The sequence below is a fragment of the Onthophagus taurus genome, chromosome 10 (genome assembly GCF_036711975.1).
Source record: "Onthophagus taurus isolate NC chromosome 10, IU_Otau_3.0, whole genome shotgun sequence".
Taxonomy (NCBI): Eukaryota; Metazoa; Arthropoda; class Insecta; order Coleoptera; family Scarabaeidae; genus Onthophagus; species Onthophagus taurus.
In genome coordinates, this window is record NC_091975.1 from 9896492 (window position 1) to 9922228 (window position 25737).

At 33.9% G+C, this 25737-nt stretch overlaps 1 protein-coding gene across 4 annotated transcripts; it reads left to right on the plus strand.

Moving 5' to 3' along the window:
• The first annotated feature begins 1089 nt into the window (after positions 1-1089).
• Positions 1090-24846, plus strand: LOC111419868 (protein FAM184A). 4 transcript variants are annotated; one of them, XM_023052749.2, is made up of 8 exons: positions 1090-1455; positions 13752-13903; positions 13957-14981; positions 15037-15214; positions 15300-15464; positions 23455-23713; positions 24238-24381; positions 24440-24846. In XM_023052749.2, the coding sequence occupies exons 1-8, from the start codon at positions 1217-1219 to the stop codon at positions 24732-24734; spliced, it is 2457 nt and encodes an 818-aa protein (XP_022908517.2). In that variant the 5' UTR covers positions 1090-1216; the 3' UTR covers positions 24735-24846. The 4 variants fall into 4 exon arrangements, with proteins under 4 accessions (XP_022908517.2, XP_022908514.2, XP_022908515.2 ...); XM_023052746.2 differs by lacking the exon at positions 1090-1455 and adding an exon at positions 7848-8573; XM_023052747.2 differs by lacking the exons at positions 1090-1455; positions 15300-15464 and adding an exon at positions 7848-8573.
• The last annotated feature ends 891 nt before the right edge of the window (positions 24847-25737 follow it).

Below are 25737 nucleotides of genomic sequence, written 5' to 3' on the forward strand. Positions count from 1 at the left end.
AAAATATGATGTAAAAATATGTCTATTACCACTTAACTAAGAGACATAGAATTTTTTAATTTTTACCAGAACAGGTATGGGTTGGCCTCTCACCCGGTGCCTCTTTGACGTTGAGTTTCGGGACAACCTGTATATAAGAAGTATAATATGTAAAATTGAAGCAAAACGGTCTTAATTTATTATTTATTAGTTAACATATGATTAATCCTATAGTGAAATATTTACATATGTATGTACCTACCACATATACAAGTACATAATATACAGGTGTTTCTAAATTGATGCAAAACATTTCAAGGGGTTATTTTTCAGCAAAAATTGCGGAGGTGTTTCATATACCTTTTTGTTCAAAACCCCCTCCACTCCCAATTACAGCCCTCTAAAATTAAGGGAAAAATTTCTTTTGTTTAATACATATCACGATGTGATATGTATTAAACATATGAAATTGTACAGTTTGACTACAAATTTGAAAAATAAACAGAAGAGAAGTGGCCTTGATTTTTCTTGTGGGCTGAATGGCAGTTGCAACCCAACTATATCCTAGTAGTGACTACGTCCAAAGAGCGCATCTCTAAAATCTGCACTTCTAGGTAAAGTATTCCTTTGAGACTTGAATGGCTGCATTTCAGTAAGAAACAGATTCTTAAGCCAGTCCTAAATTTGGATAAAAGGTTATGTGGAAGAAGACAATAACATAGATAAAAAGGTATTTCATTCTAATTTCTTTTCATTCATAATTTAAACAATAACTTATCACGTTGAAGTGAAAACATCATCAAAACCAGAGTGAAATCGTAAAACGTTGATATATTTATGTGGAGTAAATCAGTCTGACGCGTGTTTATGATGAAAATTTTGTATGAGCCAAAGTTTTCATCCAAATTTGTGCATCTTAACCAATTCTGATATGTCCTCTATTTTTAGGTTTGACGTCATAAAGCACAATGGATAAATATTAGATTTATTTGAAAACATCTTCGTATTTTAACGAATTAAATGGATAATCTAAATTTAAAAGGTCGAACTGTTCAGCGATTTATCGTTTCACCTACGGTTTTAAAACACCCAAGCCGGTGCCGTTGAATCCCACTGGGTTCAGGCTGCAAATAGCAGTCAACTGGTCAGATCGTGTGCCAGGAACAAGCAGCAAATTGTCGAGAGAGATTCTCTCGACACTACAGACAGTGATAAAGGTTAATCGCGACGATACAATATGAGTTTTGTGAGGAACATCTTCGATAAATTAAACGGAGGTGAAAGAGATACTATTGAAACGAAAAATAGTGGTGGTGAAACGAATAAAGACGTCGAAGAAGACGACGATGATTTAAGCGATGATGTTTCAACGGAATCTTCGGATACTGGATTTTTTGCGTCCAGCGGGGAACTTCACCCATCTCCACATATTTTAGATACAGATTGTTCGACGATTTCAAATTTTTTCGGATATTGGTGAGTTTCATTTTTTTGAGATTATTTTAAAGAGGGATCTGTCGTTGACCCGCTCTTTAAATAACCAACGTCAGTTCTTCTTTGCGACGTACTTAGCAACGGGTCCAAAAGACAAAACAAGAAACAAAAACACGAGCGTTACGTAGCGAGATTTATAAATATAGATATTACACTAAAAGAGAAAAAATATTTCATTTTGCGTTGGAACTAAAATTAATCGCCAAAACTAGGCCAGTAGTAATTTTAAAATTGATGTAGAACAAAACAAAAACAAAACCCTTTGTCTCGATTAAAGTTGTAAACAAATAAATTCCTAAATTTATTTTTAAATTGAAACTTTGTCAACAAAGGTACAAAAATGTTTTGATTTTTGCCTTCGTTTTGGGTTATTTATAAACCCCATTCGTCTTTGATGAGGAAAGCTGTTTATTTTAACGTTTATAAAATATAAGAGCACGTGTGCGATGTAAAATGTGTTAAATTCAAATTTGCAGGTATTTGCAGCTTGTGAAAATAAATAAAGCGCGGAGCGGTTTGCCTAATGAAGGTGAGATGGCGCAAATAATCGCAAAATCCTTACAAGTAACTTTAATATTGCGATCAAAATGTTTGTATTTTTAGATGATGAGTGTGCAAACTACGTCAATTCGCCTTTTATGCGTTTAAATTTAATTTTGGAACAAACTAAAAAAAAATTATGAATTAAATTATTGTGGTAGTCAATAAATTTTGATATTGTGGAGTAAATGTTTATTACAACTCCCTCAAAGTTATTGATTTAAGTTAAGATGTCATATGTCATTATAGCACAGATAATTGCCGTGTGTAAGAAGTTTTTGTTACCTTTTGAGTACTTCATTCGCACAGACAATGCAATTCCATGCACAATGCACGTCTAAACCAACAAACTCTAGAGAAAGTGAGACGCAAAAGAGAAAACGTTTTAGATTCTCTGATGCAGATAGATTAAAATGTATTAAAGATTTTAGCTGAAGATGACCTTATAACAGAAGAAGAAGTATGGATTCGACTTCATGATGCTTTAATGTATGATAATTCCAGTAGGTTTAAGTCATGCAGCTTTAGGTTATTGAAGGACCACATAGATCAAGTTGCAAAGTTTCGCAAGTACGATTCTTAGGAGGCGACAGAATCTGGGAAAGAACGCTTACAAACTTAACGCCATGGGGTGACTACATGAAAGACCTGAATAAAGGTCCCAAATCAAAAAAAGAATCTGCTTCGCAACAGAGAGACATGGAGCTGGCTAAGAAAATACGAGATGCAGCAATGGGAACGAATGAGAGCTGTCCATTAGATGAAGAAGAAATTAATGATGAAGAATGATGCAGTAATACTTCTTTTACTTTGGAATGTTCTGAAAAGAATACTCCTACCTCTTCTCTATGTATCACTAAGAAAAGGAAAAAGAAAGAAGTTATTCCTAGTGTATATGTATATTTGGCCGAAAAAGCAAGGTTGGAAAATGATTTAAAATTACAACAGCAGCAACATGCTGACCAAGTGCACTTACAAGAAGAAAGCCTTCGATTTAAAAAGGCTAAACTAGAATTCGAAAAAGTTAGGTGGGAGAAAGAAGCTGAAATAGAAAAAAATAATTTACTAATAAGCTTATTACAAACTCTAATAAATAAGAATAAATAACATGGTTTATCAAATAGTTATTAGTAGGTAAATAAATAAGTTGGCATACATAAGTTTGCATTTTTAATAAACGAACTTTATCTACTAAATCATTTTTATTGGTGAACAAAGTCAGGGATAAGACACTGAGAAACTTAAATCAACTATTCAAAGTTTTTATTCGTTGGTACAAAACCAACTTTATCCTGCATAAAGCTAGGTGTCCATTTGAGAGAAACTTCTGAGAGTAACTCTCGATATCTACTCTCAACTCTGTGTCCACTTGAGACTGTTTTAGCTCTCCGAGAGCTTCTATAAAACTTCCGAGAGCTTTCTCTCAGACAGTTCTCTCAGGACCGTGTCCACTAGTGAAATGTGTCCGTGCTATGGAAAGTAAAATTTATTTTCTTTCAGTGCTTGGTGTTTGTAAACATGGATGTAAACAAAATTACAAAATTTTTAAATAGTGTTGTACAAAATTTCAAAAAAAAAACAAACTGAAAAAAATAAAAAGAGCTGGGTGTCAACAAATATCAACATTCGTTGTCAAATTGTTAGTTATTTGGCATACCGGATTCACAAAAAAGTGAACTCGATTGCTTTAATGGCACTTATAAACGCAAACTATAAGTTTATTGTCGTACACGTGATAGCTTAATAGTGGCTTGGCAGTATTTTGGAAAATTATTAGAAAATATAAACTTAAACGCCTCAATTGCTGAAAGAGACTAGATATTGCTGGCAGAAGACTAAGTACTACTAATGAAAGACTAGATGTTGCAAATGAAGCAGATTCTTCTTACAGAAGACTGCACACTACTACCAGAAGACGAAGTACTGTTGGTAGAAGACTAGATATTGCTGGCAAAAGACTAAGTATTGCTAGTGAAAAACTAGATATTGCAAATGAAGCACATCCTTCTTACAGAAAACTACACACTACTACTAAAAATCAAATACTTTTAGCAGAAGACTTAATTTTACTGTCAGAACACCAAATTATGTTGTCAGAAGTTACTATTAGTAATGGTACAAATCCCGTTTAAATTTCTGTCCAATACTTGTGAAAATTGCATCCTTCGCTTCCCGATTTCTATGTTCATTAGATGTGATATTCCAAAGAATTGAATTTTCTTCATACACTTCAATTAATTCAAATATTTCTTCTTGGGACTATTTTCTTTTAGGTGTTATCTTTAAACGTGTTATATTCAGAAAACTCGCAGCTACTTGCAGCAAAATTCGAACCGTGTTCGGTTTTTGACAGTTACTCTCACGATAGATAAATTGTGCGTGTCCACTTGAGTACAAATCTCAACGCGTTTACTCTCCGAAAGTCCACCAGAAAATATACTCTCGATAGCTTCTCTCGAGAGCATTTCTCGCAAGTGGACACTTAGCTTAATGGTACAAGACCAACTTTCTGTCATATTCGTGCAAAACCATACAGCAATTACGTAGTAATTACCCTTTATGTCTTCAACATTATCAATATCAAACAATATGAGATTGTGCAAATCTTCTGTATACACTTTTGTCATTGTTGGTCTAGCACATGTCAATCTACATGTCAACAAATAATTGTATATAACCACACATGTTTTCAATTAATAACATTCAGGTTATGGTTCACATTATAACCTAAAAGTGGCAACATAACGTAACGAAAATACACTACCGCAAACTCTCTATTTTTCGACTTAATAAACATTTACATTAAACCCAATCTAATAAAATCAAATCGTTGTAAATTAAAAATAATTATTTAAAGTAAAACTAGAACTTTTCGGGTTAAGCAGGGGTTAAGGTGCGTTCTTCAGAAACAAGCTAAAAGTGTTAGTTTTAGTATACCTACATCGGGGCGAGGGGGACATCTGTGATTGATTATGTACTGGTGGATCAGGAAATGTGGGAGAGGGTGGAAAGGTTTAAAGTGGGAGAAGCGGTAGAGTCGGATCACCAACCGTTGGAGGTGGAGGTAAAGGGGGTGGACGGCAGAAGGCGAGCGGAACTGGGGAGCAAGTTCATCAGGACAGAGTGGTCGGAAGAAGGGATAACATTCTACAGGGGAAACCTGGACACTTGGCAACAGAAGATACAAGAGATCAATGGTTTGGAAGAACTTATCCAGGTAGTGGGGGAGGCAACACTGAAAAGGGAGTGTGTACGTAGGGGTATGATGGCGAGTGCAAGAAGGCGAAGAGGGAGGCGAGAAGGAGGTTGAGGCAGTGGAGACGGGGGAAGATAGGGGTGGATAGATATAGGGAGGCCAGGAGAGGATACAGAGAGTTATGCAGTAGAAAGAAAACAGAACTGAGGGAGAAGGAGGCGGCAGAGATTAGAGGGATAACAAGGGAAGGGGAGGTCTGGAGGTATCTGAAAAAGAGAAAGAAGGGTAGGGAGAGGATAACCAGCGAAATACACATGACAGAATGGAAGAGATACTTTATGAGATTATTGGGAGGGGTAGAAACGAGGCTAACGGGTTTGGGAGGCTATGAGGGAGATCGGGGAGAGGAGATAGCAGAAGAGGAGATGGAAGCAGTGCTTACGGGATTGAAGAAGGGAAAGGCACCAGGTGAAGATGGGATCCAGAACGAGGCATGGTTGAAAGCATCAAGGGTGGTGAGAGTGAAGTTGTTGGAGGGGATGAATAGCATATGGAGAGGGGGTGGGATTCCGGAGGGATGGAAAGTGGGGGTAATTTGCCCAGTATATAAAAAGGGTAATAAGGGAAGGGTAGAGAGCTACAGGGGAATTAACCGACTCGGCATACAAGGTATACACGAAGATACTACTGGGAAGACTGGAGGAGAAGATGGAGTTGGGGGGTATTTTGCCGGATGGGCAGGCAGGCTTTCGGAAGGGAAGGGGAGCAATCGACAACGTGTACGTGCTGAAGCATCTGGTAGATAGAGAGTTGGATAAGAAGGGAGGGAAATTGTACGCCCTGTTTATAGATTTGAAGGCGGCTTTTGATAAGGTGGATAGGGGAAAGTTGTGGGAGGAGATGGGGAGGAGGGGGATCACGAAACACCTAATTGCGAGAATGAAGGAAATATACATGGAGACTATGGCTAGGATAAAAGTGGGAGATAAGCTGAGCGACGTGTTCTGGACGACGAAGGTACTGAGGCAGGGATGTCCGCTGAGCCCAAGTCTGTTTGCACTGTATACGGCGGACCTGGAGAATAGATTGGGGAAGGGGCAAATGGGAGGGTTGGTGGTGGGAGGTAGAAAGGTGCATATGTTAGCATACGCGGATGACATCGTGGTCATGGCGAGAGAAGCGGCGGAGATGAAAGATGTGATAAAGACATTGGAGAGATATTTTAGGGGGAAAGGGCTGGAGAAGACAAGGATGATGAAGTTTTGTAAGGGTGGGAGAAAAAGAACAGAAAACTGGAGATGGGAGGGAAAAGAGATCGAGGAGGTTAGGGAGTATACTTACTTGGGGTATGTGTTTAGGGAGGACAACAGGGAGGAGTCGCATGTGATATCTGTGGCAAAAAAGGCGAATAAGGTGATGGGACAAGTATGGGGTTGGGGTAAGAGAGTCTTTGGAAGGAATGTGGCAGCGAGGAAGATTATGTTTGAAGGTCTGATTAGCAGTGTGATGATGTATGGGGATGGAGAGAGCAGGCAATGCTGGAGGACGTGCAAGCTAGATACTGGAGATGGGTGCTTGGGGTGGCGAGAGAAACACCGGAGTATATAGTGAGGGAAGAGGTAAAGGTGGATAAGGTCAGAGTGGAGGCGGGCAGGAGAGCAGTGAAATATGAAGAAAGAATAGAAGGGAGGCCAAACTGCGGGATCTTGGGGGAGTGTTGGAGGGAAATTAGAGAGGGAAAGATCAGATATGGGAAAGGAGACAGAGACAACTATTATAGACGAGCGGGCTACTCGGTAACTGAGATAAATAGTAGACGAAGGGTGGGTAAGGAGATGTGGAGGGAGTTGAGAGATAGTGACCGAGATGTGCAGAGACAGGAAAGAAGGACACAAATAAAAGAGGGAAGGTATAACGAAAGGTACAGGGACATAATTACGGAGGGGCTGCCTAGATACTTGTTATTGGAAGGAGATGAGGAAGGGAAGAAGTTGGTGGCTAGGTTCCGTTGTGGAAACGAGGAGAGAGCTAACAGATACTGGATGGCCGATGAGGAGAGGTGGTGTAGGCTATGCAGGGAGGAATGGGAATCGTTGGAACATATGTTGAATGGGTGCAGTGAGTTGAGGGAGGAGGAGTTGGACCGAGATCATATCTTAGGAGAGGGGGGAGAGGGGAAACGATGGATGAGAATGGTTGTGGGGGTGAGGAGATAAAGAGATGGATGAGGGGATGATTATTAGTATGGAAATGGAGGAAGAGGGTGAAAATAATATATTTATAAGATATATTAGAATGTATTAAGGGGAAAATTGTAAATATCAAAAACAATAAAATGCTTATATGTGTTAGTTTTAGTGATAACCTTATAATAAAAATAATTAATTAGAATGAAAAAGTATTAAAAAAATTTAATTTGATGACGTAGGTATTTAGCGAATGGTTCAAAAATAACCAAAGGAGTTTGCGTTCGCGATACTCGAGAGTTAAATTTCGCACTCCGCTCAAGAATAGGAACGAATCTCTCGCAGTATCTATTTTAAAACTACCCAAAAATCCCCACCCACGCAATTTTTTTTTCCTCAAATTCGATTTCGCTAACCCAACTAATAAACATCGATTATTTGAATTCAGTCAAAGTAGATCGGTCTTTTAGTCAAGATCGGACTTTGACGATGACTCAAAAAGAAACAAATCGGTCACAAAACTCTCGTTTTTAACTCTCTCGCTATATATAAACGAGAAGCTCGTCGTGAAATAGAATTATACAGGAGAAGTTTTAGTGCAGTTGGGACTTAGCCGTCGAAAGGAAAGGTTTTTAGAAAAAAAAAATGTTTAGTTTTTTTCGTAAATCGAAAAAAGATCTGCGCGAAAAAAGAGATAATAAAGAGTTACAAGAGGAGCCAAAACGGCCGGTTAAAAATACGCAATGTCAAATATTAGAAAATACACCGCAAGGTGTACGAAATAGTTTCGGGGACGACAGTGACAGTGTTGGTAGCGGTGATAATTACGATTCGACGACGAAAATTTCGAACGAAACTCAAAGCAACGAATTAAAAATGTCGAAAAGAATGGTTCAAAACGGGGATGTGTGTCCGAAAAGTGTTACTCCGAGACAATCGCCGATTAGTGTGAAACCATGTGGACATGGAACGGTAGCGATTTCGCCTAAAATTCCAGTACCGGTTAAGAAAAGGCAACAAAACGATACGCCACCAGACAGCCCGAAAATAGAAATCGGCAATAAAAGAAAGCTAAGTGGAAATTTATTGGTCCCTGTTCAATGTAATGGTTTTGACACTCAACCTGTAGATGCTCCAGACAATGTGGGATTTAAAAAGATACAAGAAGAAGGAATAAAGTATGTTTTAATTATAGTTCAATTTTTTTATTTCATCTTCATAGATGAGATTGAGAGAATTTTATTGCAAGTTTTTTCGCATGATAATATTGAAGTTATATCACACTATTATTAAATTGAAACAATTGTTACTAACATTTTTACAAGTTTTGAAGATTTCTTCGATTTAATAACGAGTCTAAGATTTTCATAGAAGGAATTTGTTGTTTGATTAATTTAATATTGAGTAATCTGGGGTTTGAAGCAATAATGCCATAAAACTACATTGTGGCTATCTCGCCATCTTGGAAAAGATGAAGCAGCTACATTGCTAAAACGGATGTCCCGATGTGTTGCTGATTTTGAAATAAGGTACAAGAAGGTAATAAGGGCCACCTAAGAATTTTTTTTAATTTGTCAACAGGCCTACATACCGAAGACGGTGCATACGCCCGTCTGGAATAGCTCGAGGGTTGAAAGGGTATATGCCAGTAACTCTAAAGCCACTGGTAATGTTGGCTACGGACATACACTTTTTCCATACCGGTGTAAAGATAGGTGAAAATCTGTCTTTAGTCATCTTGTGTTTGATCCCAATACGTCATCAACTCCTCGTCCCAGAAATGTTCAAAGGACCTAAACACTGCTCGATCCAGCGGCTGCAATTCATGGGTGGTATTGCTAGGTAAACAAAACAGAAGAATCTCCAATTTTTCAGCCTTCTGTGCAACCATCATATCAAGATGCGACGTAGCACCATCAAAAATCAGAACAACTTTGCCTGTGGGTTTGTACTTTGCAAAATGTTCTAGCCATTTGCAAAATAGTTCGGTGGTCATACTACCTTTTGGGCTCATTAACACAGTTGACCCAGCAGGAAGACCATCTTGAAAAGTAGGTTTCTGACGTATGCCCCGACGTTACCCAAAGCGTTAACGCATGCCACAACAGTTGAGTTTTCCGCATGTTCTTGGGCTACAAGATGAACTCTCTTGGTTCTTTTTAGGGCCAACACGGATTGCTGATGATGCAATGTTAAGCGGCAGCCCTTTTCATCCATATTGAAAATTCGCTCAGGTGTATGTAACATTTTATTCTTTTCAAGAGTGAATCGTAATTTTCTGAAATAATCGTTAACAATGAAACGAATTAATTTCTGAGCTCTTGTTGGATTCATACACTGTGCGCGACGCTTACTTGAACGTGGGTGACGTTTTAGGAAGGCGCTGAACCAATCCTTTCCAAGAATTTGGTTATTTTTCTTTTTTTTCAAGTTAATTCCGTTTGCCTTAATGAAACTGTATACATTTCTCCGAAGTGATTTAGGTGTTTTCTAGATCTTCCTCCTGTTGCTTTGATAAAATTGGTTTCCTTCCCAATCATCTTTCTGTAGATCCACTCTGCATACGAGCTCTTAACGTACGCGGCGGAATTCCCGAACGCCTTTCAACTTCCCTCTGGGAAAGTCCTTGTTGAAGGAGTTGAAGGGCTTCTTCCATCATTTCTGAGGTCCAATTGGCTCGGATACCTCTACACGGTTTTCCCATCTAAGTATCAAAACACAGTTTCGGAATGTTAGCGTGTTGTAAAATAAGGCCTAACTGCCTAGAAATACGGCCCAGGGTTGCTTTCTGTTAATAAGGCCCGGGCGTTATTTCCACACAAGTAGCGTTAATCAGAAAAAATGTTTGCGCGGAAACCACACATAACCTAACATTAGCAATATTAGCAATCATAAGCATATTTAATGCCCTTTCATTGCCACCAAGTGTAAAATATGTAATTACTTACGTTACAGGCTCACAAGTCGACACTCTCGACAATGACTTATAAAACCAATAGCTTATAAATCTTCGCTATCACTACCACATGAACGGTTACCCTAACAAACGCAATTATAATCGTGACAACAATTACATATATTTGTGCTTCGTCTTGACTCGAATGCTGGCCTCGTTTATGCTTGTTGGCGCGATTTTCGAACATGGGCCTTATTATCAGCCGGGCCTTATTACCCTCTTGTAAAAAAACGTGATATTATGACGTTATACGCCATTCTGAACCATGTTTGAACTTTCTATCAGTTTTGGTTCCGATAATTCTGTCCACCATATATGTGATATTCAGGGGCCAAATGTCGTATTGGAGCATGTTGGAGATAAAAAACAAAATGATTTTTTGTACTTATATTAAGTTTTTTGGGCAACCCCAGCAGCAAGTCCCAGGTAGCGCGGTGAATCTAACTCTGGGAATGCAGAATAATATGTCTTCGAAAAAACATTTTATTGAAACAACTTATCCTGTAACTATGATAAGTTAAAGTCAGTAAGGCTGCGCTAAAATACAAATTCTAAAATATTATTGAACCTAACACGGAATTTTATTCAAATTTCACTAAAACCTCAATAATTCCATGTAATAATCTTGAATTTTCAGATTATTTTTAATAAATACATATAAAATTACAAGAATTGTGAATATAACTTCCACAACTTCATGGAATTTTATTTAGATTTCAAGAATTTTGTGTTTTCTGAAGAATTTTATTGCTAATTTAGTAATTTTGATTGATTTTACTACAATTTTAAGAATTTTGGGACGTTTGATTAAAATTCCATACAATAATATTGAAGTTTGAACGTATTTTTTGTTGAATTCGATAAGAAATTTATGATTTGTGTATTTATTTACCCTAATATATTAAAATTGTAGTTAATTTCTACATTTTCTAGTAGAATTTAAATATATCAAGTATATTCTTATTATATATTTTTTATGGAATTTTATTACAAATTCTAGAATATTGTTTATTTTTAATATAGCCAAGATGGAATTTTATTGAAATTTCACTAAAACCTCAATAATTCCATGTAATAATCTTGAATTTTCAGATTATTTTTAATAAATACGTATAAAATTACAAGAATTGTGAATATAACTTCCACAACTTCATGGAATTTTATTTAGTTTTCAAGAATTTTGTGTTTTCTGAAAAATTTTATTGCTAATTTAGTAATTTTGATTGATTTTACTACAATTTTAAGAGTTTTGGGACGTTTGATCAAAATTCCATACAATAATATTGAAGTTTGAACGTATTTTTTGTTGAATTCGATAAGAAATTTATGATTTGTGTATTTATTTACCCTAATATATTAAAATTGTAGCTAATTTCTACATTTTCTAGTAGAATTTAAATATATCAAGTATATTCTTATATATATTCTTATTATATATTTTTTATGGAATTTTATTACAAATTCTAGTATATGGTTTATTTTTAATATAGCCAAGATGGAATTTTATTGAAATTTCACTAAAACCTCAATAATTCCATGTAATAATCTTGAATTTTCAGATTATTTTTAATAAATACGTATAAAATTACAAGAATTGTGAATATAACTTCCACAACTTCATGGAATTTTATTTAGATTTCAAGAATTTTGTGTTTTCTGAAAAATTTTATTGCTAATTTAGTAATTTTGATTGATTTTACTACAATTTTAAGAATTTTGGGATGTTTGATCAAAATTCCATACAATAATATTGAAGTTTGAAAATATATATATATATATTTATATCAAGTATATTCTTATTATATATTTTTTATGGAATTTTATTACAAATTCTAGAATATTGTTTATTTTTAATATAGCCAAGATGGAATTTTATTGAAGTTCCACTGAAACTTCAAGTATTTTCAACAATTTTGAGTGTTTCATGAAGTTTTATCAAAATTCCATGCTATAATGTTGTATTTTAAGACTATTTTTGATAAATGCAAGTAAAAATCTATGAATTGTGAATGTATTTCCCATAACTTCCTGGAATTTCAAGAATTTTATGAAGTTTCGATTTAATTGCAAGAAGTTCGGCACTTTTATCGGCACTAAAAATTCAATAATTTTATTCCTATTTTAGTCATTTATATTCATTTTACTACATTTTTTAAGTATTTATGATAGAATTTTAGCTAATTTTTGAAATTTAAAAATATGAATTTTGATTTAATAATCACTCAGATTTTTATGGAATTTTGGTGTAAATTCTAGAAACTTCATGAATTTTCGACAATTCTGTGAGTTTTTAAAGTTTATCAAAATTCAATTGAATTTTCAGAATATTTTTAGGAAATATGAATAAAATTCCATGAATTTGGTGAAGTTTCGATATAATTCCAAATAATTTTATTGAAATTTCGAAAGTTAGCACTAAATCTTCAACAATTGTTATGCTATTTTGCTAATTTTACCTAATGATTGAAATTACAAGAATTTTTAGTGTAATTTCAAAGAATTTCATTGAAGTTCCACATTTTCCACCAAAACTTCAATAATTTTATTGCTATTTTGGTAAGTTTTATCGAATTTTGACAATTATAAGAATAGTATGAAGTTTTCTCTAAATTCCATTTAGCAATAATGAAGTTGCAACATATATTTATCGAATCGCAGGAAAATTCTACATAATAATATTGAAGTTGAAGAATTGTGCACTTTATATCATGGAATTTTAGCCAAATTCTGTCATTTTCCGGTGGAAGTTCAACTAAAATTTTGTTTGAAGTATAATTAAAATTCCATGTAATGATATTGAAGTTTTTGAAGCATATTTTTGATGAAACAAACTCAATTTCAGCAACTCACAAAATATTAACAAGAAATCTATTTATAAATCCGAGCTGCATTACAATACCACAACACAAGCTACAAAGATATCCCTCTATAATTACGTTGAAAGACGTTCAGAAACGAACAATTCAAAATATCTTTTCAAAAATAGCCGCGACCTCAACCTCGTTTAACAAATTATTTGTAAAAGATTCGATTTTACGAACGCACCTGATTATTCCAATAAATATTTTCACCTGGATAAAAGTTAAGGTTAGAGTTAGAGCCAAGATTATAGTGATTAAGAATCGCGGGCCAAGTTATGTTATTAACGAGACCATAAATACATAAAAGTATAAAACAATTATGTAACATTAATTTTTCCAATCGTTACGCTTTATTTTTAAATCGGTAAAAACACCCAACTCGAATGTTTACATAAAAAAGCGTGAATGAAAACGAAAATCACCCATTTTTTTTGTGAATGTGATAAACACGTCATTTCTTTGATGTAGTTATAAAAAGAAAATCTTTATGGTTATTGAAAAAGAAAAATATTTATGTTAATAATAATTTATGTTTACAGGAAAAACCTTATAAACCAAGAAGCGAAATTTCAAAAGCAACTCAACGAACTAAATCAACAAGTTGCACAAAGAGATGCTGATGCGAGTAAACTTCGATTTCAACTTGAGGAGCTTCAAAGAGATGTTTTTACAAAATCTGCTGGACTTGATAGTAAAGATTTAATTTGTTTAATACAATTTAATTAAATTAATTTTAATTTTTAGGGCTTCAATCGGAACTTCAAGCAGCTCACAAAGAATCCGATACACTTAGGGCGAAGTTGAAACAAATCGAGGATGAATCGTTAAGTTTAAAACAAAAAACTTGCGAACTTCAAGATGAGAATAACACAAAAACCCAACATTTTCTTGAATACGAGAACGACACAAAAGCGAAAATCGTACAATTAGAAGGCGTAATCAAAGATTTACAAGAAAACATAAAAAAATTACAAAATCAAGTTGAAGAATTATGCTCAGAAAAGGACAAATTAGAAAAAGAACACGAAGTTATCTTAAACGAAAAAGAAGAGCAAAAAAAGTTAATCGAACAAGCTTTAGAAGAAGCTTTATCGAAAAAATCGGATGTTGAAAAAAAGTGGGAACAAGAATTCGAGAAATTACGCACCGTTAACATAATCAAAGAGCAACAAACTTTCGAAGATTTCGAATGGAAATTAAGAGAAGTCGAACAATTGTGTAAGAAAAAATTACAAGATAAAGACAAAGACATTGAAGATCGATTACAAGAAGCGTGTAAAGACGCCGAAATTAAACTTAAAATGGCCCACGAAATCATGGAAGAAGTACAACATTTAAAATCGTACGAAACTCAAATCGAAGAGTTACGCGGGGTTACTCAAGAACAAGAAAAATGTATTAAACTAATGACCGAACAACAAGCGCAAATGCAACACGCCGGATTAATGTTAAAAGAAGAATCGACCAGATTACGGAAATTAATCGACACGGAAAAAGAAAATCTTCAACATATTCAAAGACTACACCACCAAGAACTCGTCGATAAAGAACGAAAACTCCACAACACTTTAGAAGAGAAAAAAACCGAAATCGCTATGTACTGGGAAGAAAGGCTTTTACACGAATGTGGGAGATTAAAATTCGAATTGGAACAATTACATAATGAGGAAAAAGCTTTCGCTATGGAAACGATAAGGAAACAAAAAGACGATGAATTAAGCGAACACAAAATAAAATGGGAAGAAAAATTACAGGAATCTTTAAAAGAAGTAAATTTAAATCATTTAAAAAAAATATTATTTAATTAATTTTAATTATTTTTAGATATCTAGTTTAAAAAAGACGATAAAAGATTCGGAAAATCGTTATCGATCGGAAATGGAACAACAACAATCGAAAACAGATAGGGATATTATGGAATTACGAAGAGTTATGGATAAAATCGATATGGTTCATCACAATAATTTTGAAAAAATGGTTCAAGTACACGAAGATGAATTGGGTAAGAAATTAATCAGAATTAAAATATTTAACTTAATGATAGAATTTAGAATTTATGTCTGTAATATAAATATATAATCTGTTAGAAAGATTAAAAGAAGAAAACGGTAGCAAGTTAAAAGAAGCCGAAACAGCTTATCTTGCAGAAATTTGTACTCTACGAGCCTCGTTAGAGTGGGTTAAAGAGAAAATGGCACAGGATTCGCAACAGAAAATTGAAGTGTTAATCGCTCAACATAGAGCGGAATTAGGTAAAATCATAAAGAGGGTTTAAACATTTTTTGGTGTGCAAGAAAAGCTTAAATAAATAAATAACAGCTTTCGCTAGATATAAAATTCATCATCAAACATGATAAAGTCTTTTAGTTATCATCCCATATCATCATGATACTTATACAGGGTGAGTTATTAGTATCCCGGCGATAGTTGCTAAACAGTTTGAGAAAGACAAAAATTTGTCCCGCAACGATTGTACAATACTGCATCAACATATTCTCTGATCGAAAACAGACAAGAAAAGTCTAATAAACATAGGTCCGAAAATGGACCAATTTCGAGATATTCAAAGTTTTAGTTTCATAAGCTGACCTATTGCAAAAATCATTAATTCTAACGATTTAGATGCAGTAATTATATGATTACCATGGTTATGATGAAGTTTAATAAATAATAAGATAATATTAAGTTAATTAATACAGTTCATTAATAATTTAACAAAACAAGTAACAAAGATTGTCGAAGAAAATCGTTCAACCAGCATAAAAACAACGAATATTTAACAAATTAATAGCTATCTTCGACCTGCTATTATCCCTCAACAACACGGTTTTTTGCGTGGGCGATCAGTTGAGACGAATCTGGTTGCGTTTGTTCAATACATTCAGGATTTTATGAATGATAACTCTCAGGTGGATGCTATCTACACCGATCTGACAAAAGCTTTTGACAAGCTTCACCATAACATTCTTATGGATAAACTGAACAAGTTTAACCTATCTAACGGGCTGTCTCTATGGATTTCGTCCTATATATCTAAGAGATTTCAAGCAGTGAAAGTAAATAATTTCATATCTAGTTTTACTCCTGTTACATCTGGTGTACCTCAAGGTAGCCATCTTGGACCTATTTTATTTCTAGCCTATATAAATGATGTTTCTGAGTGCTTTCATTATTCGAATTTTTCTCTTTTCGCTGATGACTGTAAAATTTTTGCTAGCATCAGGTCTGCTTCTGACTGTATTCGGTTGCAAGATGACATTGACAGATTTGATTCTTATTGCTCACAAAATTACTTATTTCTAAATCCTGATAAGTGTTGTCAGATCACGTTCAGTAGAAAGAGATATAATGTTAACTTCAAATATATGATACGTCCGCATTATCTTACTCAATCCTCTTCAGTTAAAGATCTTGGCGTTGTTCTGGATTCTAGACTACTCTATCGCGATCATATTACTTCTATCGTTTCTGAAGCTACTAAGCGCCTAGGATTTATCATTAGGATTTCTCGTCCATTTACAAACGTCCGCTGCATTACTTCTTTATATATGGCATACGTTGCTAGCGGTTTAAATTTCGCTTCAGTAGTATGGAGTCCTGCCTATAATATTTACATCGACCTTATTGAGGGCCTACAGAGAACATTTATCCGTTATCTTGCTCACAAATTTTATCTTCCGTACTGCCCTTATTCCCAAAGATGCCAGGTGTTTGGTCTAAGATCTCTCTGTGGCCGTCGACACAGTACGGACCTATTGTTCCTGTTCAAACTAGTTAATGGAGTTCTCGACGCTCCGGTTCTTTTAGAGCAGATTCACTTTAATGTTCCTTCTTATGCTACTCGATCACCATTTTTGTTCAGACTACCTGCTTCAGGATCTAGTGCGCATGCCGGTTCACCTCTGTTGAGACTGATGCACACTTGCAATGTTTATTGTTTCAATGTTGATTTCTTTTGTAATTCAATGATGTCGTTTAAAAAATCCGTTTTAACTTTAAGTATTTGTCATTAGTTTTTTCTTTGTAAAATTAATTAACTCGATCGAAACACATTCGTTTACCATATTTATATTGATTTCTTGCGGGTGGTGGGGCAGAGAAGAAAAGCAACATAAATTTGTCCTTTCTTATGGTACTTATTATTCTGTTTTTCTATCCGCGTAATATCGATGATTATGTGGACCAATCCAGTCGCTGTGTTTATTTTCTTTTCTGCTTCGTGCTTGCTGATTTAATTCCATTTTTTTTTTTGTTTCATGCTTTTGATAAATTTTTTAGTTTTTTTTTTGTTCTTTCTTATGTAGTCTGTTTTCTTTTCTTTTATATTATTGTAGTGGACACTTTTTTGGGATTTTTTCCTGTACGTGTCCCGAATATGAATAAATAAATAAATAAATTGGAAAAGATTCATGTCATAATAAATGTTCAATATGCGCACCATTTACTTCTAAACACAAACGGATACGTTTTCTAAATGAACTTCTAATGCGTTCAAAGATACCAGGAATTTGTTTTACTGTGTCAAATGCGTTACTAATTTTATTCTTCAAATCCTGCACATTTTGAACGTCTTCAGAATAAACAATTTGTTTTAAATGTCCCCAAAACCAAAAATCTAACGGATTTAAATCTGGTGAACGAGGTGGCCCTCCTCGGCCAATCCACTTATTGCCAAATCTGTTATTTAAGTATGCTCGAGTAGCGCGTGCATAAAGTAGCAATCTTCTAGAATTTGTTGAGGTAATTCATCAAATGCCTCTGTAAGGTCATTTTGTAAAAAATGTATGTAGGCATCGGCTGTCAATCACTTTGGAAGAAAAAATGGACCTAATAACTGATCACCTATAACTCCAGCCCATACATTAACACTGAATCGCCACTGATGATGAGTTTCTAGTATTGCATGGGGATTTTCCTCGCTCCAAACGTGCGCATTATGAATATTAAAAATTCCGCTTCGAGTAAATGTTGCTTCATCCGTAAATATGGCCCACCTATAAAAAATCTCTCTTTTTTCGCCATCATTTTCTGTTAGAGCTTGAACGGTGTTGTAATGATAAGGATAAAGCAACTGCTCCCTTAAAATGCGGTGAACGGTTGTTTTGTTAATGTTTTCTTGTGCAGAAATTCTTCTAATGCTGGTTCATCGATTCTTCTCAAAACTGCTTCTTCTAATTCCACCGGCCTTGTGTAATGTCTCTCCGTGGAATGGCTGTGGGTTACGCTTCCCGTTTCTTTTAATCTGAGAAATAGTCTGCTAAAGGTGTGACTATTAGGCAATCGTCTGTTCGGGAACCTTTGCGCGTAATGACGAGCTGCTAACGACGCATTTCCATCAGCTAGTCCGTAACAATACACCATATCCGCCATCTCTTCCTTGGAGTAATTAATAGGAGCCATACTTAATAGTTTTATTAAATTAAATAATAAAATAATAATTTCGTGAAGTATTACTATTTTTTTTTGATTAGACAACTTATCGTAATCATAGTAACGACTTAATTATTATAAAAACAAATTTAAATTAATGATGTTAACAATATCAACTTATGAAACTAAATCTTTGAATATCTCGAAAATGGTCCATTTTCGGATCTATGTTTATTAGGTTTTTTTTGTTTATTTTTGATCATAGAATACGCTGATGCAGTTTTGTACAATCGTTGCGGGACACCCTATACAAAAGTTGTTTCACTTATACAGGTGTTCCATTTAGGCGTAACTGAGAGTATATAATTTTTTTTAAATGGAACACTCTGTATATTTTATCACATGAATAGAATTAAATTTGTTTATACAACTAACTCATAGCGTTCATAGTTCCTGAGATATTCAATTGTTTTTCCAAAATGTGTCTATACAGGATGTTTTTAAAAACTATGTACAATTTTTTTTCTTTTTTGCCTTGAAACTATGTCAGATAATAGTCAAAGTCAGTAGGTAAATGATAGTATCCAAAGATATTAGATACGTTATACATAAAGCTTAGTTACTTTTAATGTTTTTCAAATTGCTTTTTCATAGGTTTTTTAAATGGAACACCCTGTGTATTGTGTGCTGGTTGAATTGCCCATCTAGTTACCTTTAATTAATGATAAGTATGTCATATATTTAACTTTAGTAGTTTTCCTGATATTTAGAATTTAAAGCATAATGTGTAATATTATATTCCGTCTATTTTATATTAATAATATTTATTATTAATATTTTATAATGTAAAATAATTTTACTGGCATATACCAGATTTTAATGCGACTTGCTACTTTATGGGATTTAAAAAGATGTGAGTAATAAAATATGCAATTGTTGTGCCACATAATTTACGACTTTAGAGAAAATAAGATGTACAGGGTGGGCAAATTTGGGTGTTATTATAGGCTATCTCAGAAACTATAAGAGATACGAAAAAAGTAGGTGCCATGTCCCGGTCTCTTTTTTCGAGACTAACCCAATCCCGCAAACACCAAACCTCTATCTTCTTTTGTTTTTAATTTATAGCCAAAAAGTCAAATTTTCGTGATTTCAAAAAATGCTCATATTTCGTTTATTTTTGAAATTAGAGAAATGGGGTTGATACGTTCTTAAGACACTTTTTTAAATAGAATATACTGCCGTTGAAAAATTTTAAAAATATTTGATGATTTTTGAGATACAACACAAAGTTGTATTTTTTTAAATACAAACTATACTTGATTATGATGTTAATGAAAAGAGCATATTTTTAGCTTTCCAATGATGTATCGCATGTATGGTGTATTTGCGGAAAAGTATCGAAAAAAGAGACCGGGACATGGCACCTACTTTTTTCGTATCTCTTATAGTTTCTGAGATAGCCTATAATAACACCCAAATTTGCCCACCCTGTACATGTTAAGAGATACCTCAAGATCTTTTATACAGCTCATTAATGCTTGTAGAAGAGAAAATGGGCGGCATTTTGAGCAACTTCTAAATATTAATTAAATTAATACCTACTTGTTGAGCAACGTTTAGTAATTCTTTATAGTTTGTTGCTGCATTTCCTTCAAATAATTTAGTAATTAAAAAAGGCATTTATTGTTCTGCCATTTAATATATTTTAATATACAGTTATACAGTAAAGTTTACATACACCCCAGAAAATGATAATATTTGAGCTCCTGAAATGTAATTCAATGATTTTTTTAAACGAAGGATATTAGAAGTCTATATCATTTTAATATAAAGACGAAACAGTTCGACTTGTGCTACGAAGTGAAGACTACAGCAGTAGATTTAGTCTCTCAAGACTGCTAAACCCGGATTATACTAGTTCTAGGTCTTGTGTTAGTTCAAGTGATAGTCTAAAACTAGAACTAGAAATATTCGGATTTAGCTGCACGTCTCTCAAGACGGCTAAACCCGAATTATGCTAGTTCTAGGTCTTGTGTTAGTTCTAGTGATAGTCCAAACCTAGAATTAACACTAGATCTAGAACTAGAAATATTCGGATTTAGCCGCACGTCTCTTAAGACAGCTAAACCCGAATTATTCTAGTTCTAGGTCTTGTATTAGTTCTAGTGATAGTCCAAAACTAGAACTAACACTAAATCTAGAACTAGAAATATTCGGATTTAGCCGCACGTCTCTCAAGACGGCTAAACCCGAATTATTCTAGTTCTAGGTCTTGTATTAGTTCTAGTAATAGTCTAAAACTAGAACTAACACTAGATCTAGAACTAAAAATATTCGGATTTAGCCGCACGTCTCTCAAGACGGGTAAACCCGAATTATGCTAGTTCTAGGTCTTGTGTTAGTTCTAGTGATAGTTCTAGTTTTAGTTCAATAAAAATATACAACATAGTGTAGTTTGGCGAAGCACGGCTAAACCCAATACTTTCTAGTTTTAGGTCCAGTGTTAGTTCTAGTTTTAGTTCAATGAAAATATGCAACACAGTTATATCTTATGTTAACTAATGCTACCTAAGGCTGTCACTAGAACTAACATTAGACCTAGAACTAACACTACACCGAAAACTAGAATCATTCGGATTTAGCCGCACGTCTCTCAAGACGGCTAAACCCGAATGATTCTAGTTTTCGGTCTAGTGTTAGTTCTAGTGATCCAGCAAAACTAGAACTAACACTAAACCGAGAACTAGAAACATTCGGATTTAGCCGCACGTCTCTCAAGACGGCTAAACCCGAATGATTCTAGTTCTAGGTCTTGTGTTAGTTCTAGTTTTGCACTATCACTAGAACTAACACAAGACTTAGAACTAGAATCATTCGGGTTTAGCCACACGTCTCTCAAGACTGCTAAACCCGAATGATTCTAGTTCTAGGTCTTGTGTTAGTTCTAGTGATAGTGCTAGTGTAAAACTAGAACTACACTAGAACTAGAAAGTATTGGGTCTTCAACCTAACCCGGAATTTACAACCCACCTTCTGCTCCATGCCCAACCCGACATTTTAGAAATTTGTACTGGTTTAAATGTTAATTAACCTAAATCAAAGTGGAATATCCACACAAAATTCTGAAATAAATCAATCCACTTAGAAGTAGTCTAGGTAGTCTCTAGAACTAACATTACACCTAAAAGTAGAAACATTCAGGTTTAGCCGTTTTAAGAGATGCACGGCTAAACGGAATGTGTTTAATTCTAAGTCGAGTGCTAGTGTTAGTCCAGTTTTATTTGTTATTCAGCACTAGATAGTTGTATATTTTTATTGAGCTATAACGGACACTGATAGACTTTTTTTTAGGACTGTATGTACTTGATTAATAATATCTTATATAGTTTTTATGTAAAATATGGAAATAATATAGACATCTTACTTGTTTTGTTAAAAAATTTCATTGAATTACATTTCGAGAGCTGAGATATTATCATTTTCCGGGCTGTATGTAAACTTTATTGTATCACTGTAATATTACTGATTTACAAATGACAGACAAGCAAAAAAATATGTGACAAAAAAAGGACAGAATATATTACGTTCTGTCACTTTTTTAAGTACAATAATGACATTTTATTATACATTTTTCTTTAAATTCTAAATATCAGGAAAACTATTAAAGTTAGACATATGACATACTTATCATTAATTAAAGGGAACTTGATGAGTAATTCAACTAGCACACAATATACAGCATGTTCCATTTAAAAATTTTAAGAAAAAGCTATTTGAAACACATCAAAAGTAACTAAGCTTTATAAACATCCTGTATAGTGTATCTAATATCTTTGAATATTATCGTCTACGAAAAGATCTTGTAATGGGCACATTTTGGAACAATTGAATGTCTCAAAAATTATGAACACTGTAAAATAGTAACATATACGGTTGTATAAATAAATTTAGTTGTATTCATAATATGATAAAATATACAGGCTGTTCCATTTAAATGAATTTACGTACTCTCCGTTACGCTTAAATGGGATACCTGTATAATTTTACGTAATAGAAAGTGATGAGTCAAACAATTTTTATATAAAATATTTTTTTGTTTTTCAAATGGTTTAGTAACTATCGACCGCCGAGATACGAATAACTCACCCTGTATATACAATATTATCTTAAGGTGTTTTTATCTAACAACTAACATTAGAAATATTCGGGTTTAGGCCTGCGCCTCACTTGCTAATCAATAGTAAGTAGAAAGTTTCAAAGTCAAACTTTGATCACTCATAGCTCGAAAACAAAAGATCGCAACTCTTTTGTTTATATAAAAAACTTTTGTTATACCGTGTATATTGCCTGAATCGACTCATCCAACGATAAATGTTTTTCTGGATAATATATTTCCATCATTTTGTCATTGAAATAATGTATGGCTTTGATGCGTGCTCAAAAGAATTTGTGTGCAAATTGCAAGCACTTCAAGATTATCTGATACCTATCGTGTCCCATATAATCTGAGATATACTGCAGATTAAACAAGTAAGAAATTTCAATAACAAGAAAGAATGACCAGAAAATCATTCTTGAGTAGCAACAAAAAAATATCAATATTTGGGCAATCTCCGAGACAAAAAAGAAAGGAAGAGGAATGGAGCAGTATAGTGACTACGTTCTAATCTACTCTAGAAGACCAAAGTCTTGTGTTTAGCCAACACCCAAGCTTTTTCACCCAAGCTTATAACACGTCTTTTGTGAGCTTTTTTAGACATTAAAAACCCACAAGTTTAATTTAAATTAACTTTAATAATGCTAAATAAATCAAAAAACTTGATCATTAAAATTTGATATATTAATTTTTTTTAAATAAATTCATTTTAGATACTCAATGGGCAAATTTAATTCATCAGAAAAGTGAGGCCATCAAATTAGTCGAAGATGAATACGTTGATAAGTACAATCGATTGGAAGAACAATTCTACGCACAACAAAAATCGCATGAATCGAGAGAAATCGAACTGTTAAAATCGATAGATGCCTTAAAAAATGAAATAAGCAGCAAAAATTCGGCTGTGGATGATTTGCAGAATAACGTGGATACTTTGGAAGGTGGCGTTCAAGTTCTCAATTGCACGATAAGGTAAAAAAACAAATATGTATTATTAATTAATATTTAGAGCATTCTCAAGTAGATTAATTAGAATTTAATATTAATTAATTAATTATAACAGCGGCTTGAAAATGCTTTTAACAATCTCTATATTATTCGTAATTCTCTTTGTAATCATTTGTAATCGTCCAAAACTAAATTTAAATCTCGTCTAATTCAAAACTAATTTTATTTATTTTCTTTTCCCATTTTTTTCGTTATAGACAAACGAAGGAGTTATCAAAGGGCTTAGCCTTCGGTGTTTTCCTGTTAACAATCCTTATTTGGGTCGTAACACATTCAAACGTTCTCGTTTACATCACCATTTGGATTTATTTCCTTCACCACTTTAACATTTTACGACAAAAAGATAAAAATTCTTAACAAAATCAAAGCATTTTAGTGTTCGTTATCGTGTGCCTTTGTTTATATTTGTTTCTAATTGTGTGTGGCTTTGTTTTCTGTGTTTTTTGCATTTATTTTAATTTTTTGACTGACTCAAAAAATTCGAGTAGAAATCTTCAAAAAGAAATCGCCGAGCTCCAACAGCAACACGAATCCGATAAGAACCAATACGAAAGTAACGTTATGCAGATTAAAAAGCAATCGAATACGACGATAGATCATTTACAAAGAAAATGCGAGTGTTTAACCAAATTGTAAGTTATAATCAATTTTATTACTTAATTAAAATTAAAGTTTGACGAATTAAATCAGATTTGAGGAAGTTCGATCGAGATACGAACGGAGAGAATCTAGACAAGAAGATTTAAATCAAATTTCTGACCTAAAACAAGTCATTGCGGAGCAAGAAAAAGATTTGGCGTGTATTAACGAAGAAAAACGTTATTACCAAATGAAGTTGATGAGTTTGCAGAAAAGTTTGGAGGAGGATGAGGATGATTTTGAAGATACTAGGGATTTTGATGAAGATTCGAAACAACAACAATTACAACAGCAACAACATTCTTTAGCTATACCACCGACGATTCCCGAGTGTGAAGAAGCGTGATTTTTTATTTAAACTTTTTTTCTTTGAATTATTTATTTATCCGAAATAATTCTTTTTTATCAAAACGTTATGGTTATTGTAATATTTGTACATAATAAAATTATTAAAAATTCGTTTCAATTAATTACCTTTCAATATTTACAGTAGAGGAAGTTTTTTTTTCACTTGCTTATAGTAAAAGTCTATCTCATATAACGTACGTGGCTTAACGTATATCGGTTATAACGTTCGAATGTTTTCAACTTAGAATTTATTTGTTGTTTGCTACCTACTGTGCAAGTGTGTAAAATTTCGGGAAATAATAATAATTTACCTTAATTCTGACATGTTTTCTGCGGATTTCTTCCAATTTCAGGACATTAATGATAAGGTGGCCTTTTTTGTTGATTCAATTCATAATCTTTTTGATCGTCATGCGCCCTTGCGTACTGTTTCCATCCGTAAAAATTATTGCCCTTGGGTGACTGATAACATCAAGCTCCTTATGAGATTTCGTGATCAGGCTTATAGTAGATTCCGCCAGAGCAGGTGTCCCAATCACTTCCAGTATTATAAACAACTACGTTATTACACTAACTCGGCCATTCTGAGAGAAAAACGGGCGTTTTTAAACACATTGTTTCAGGAGCGATCATCTCGTGATCTTTGGATGAGTTTTAGGAAATTGGGTGTTGTCAAAAATAAGACTGATACTGGTTTTGATGCTGATACTATTAATAATTTCCTTCTCAGCACTCAAACTAATTCAACGGGAAGTGCTGAGTTGATTAACTTTTATTGGAATAACATACTTCCACAAGTTACAGAAAAACTAACATTTTCTCTTACAAATGAAACTGAAATTTTCAATATTCTATGTGGTATCAAATCAAACTCTGTTGGTATGGATGGCATAAGTGTTAAAATGCTTTTAATGTGTTGTCCTACAATTTTGCCCTTCTTGTGCCATATAATTAACTATTCCATTGAATGTCCTGTGTTCCCTGATATTTGGAATATTGCC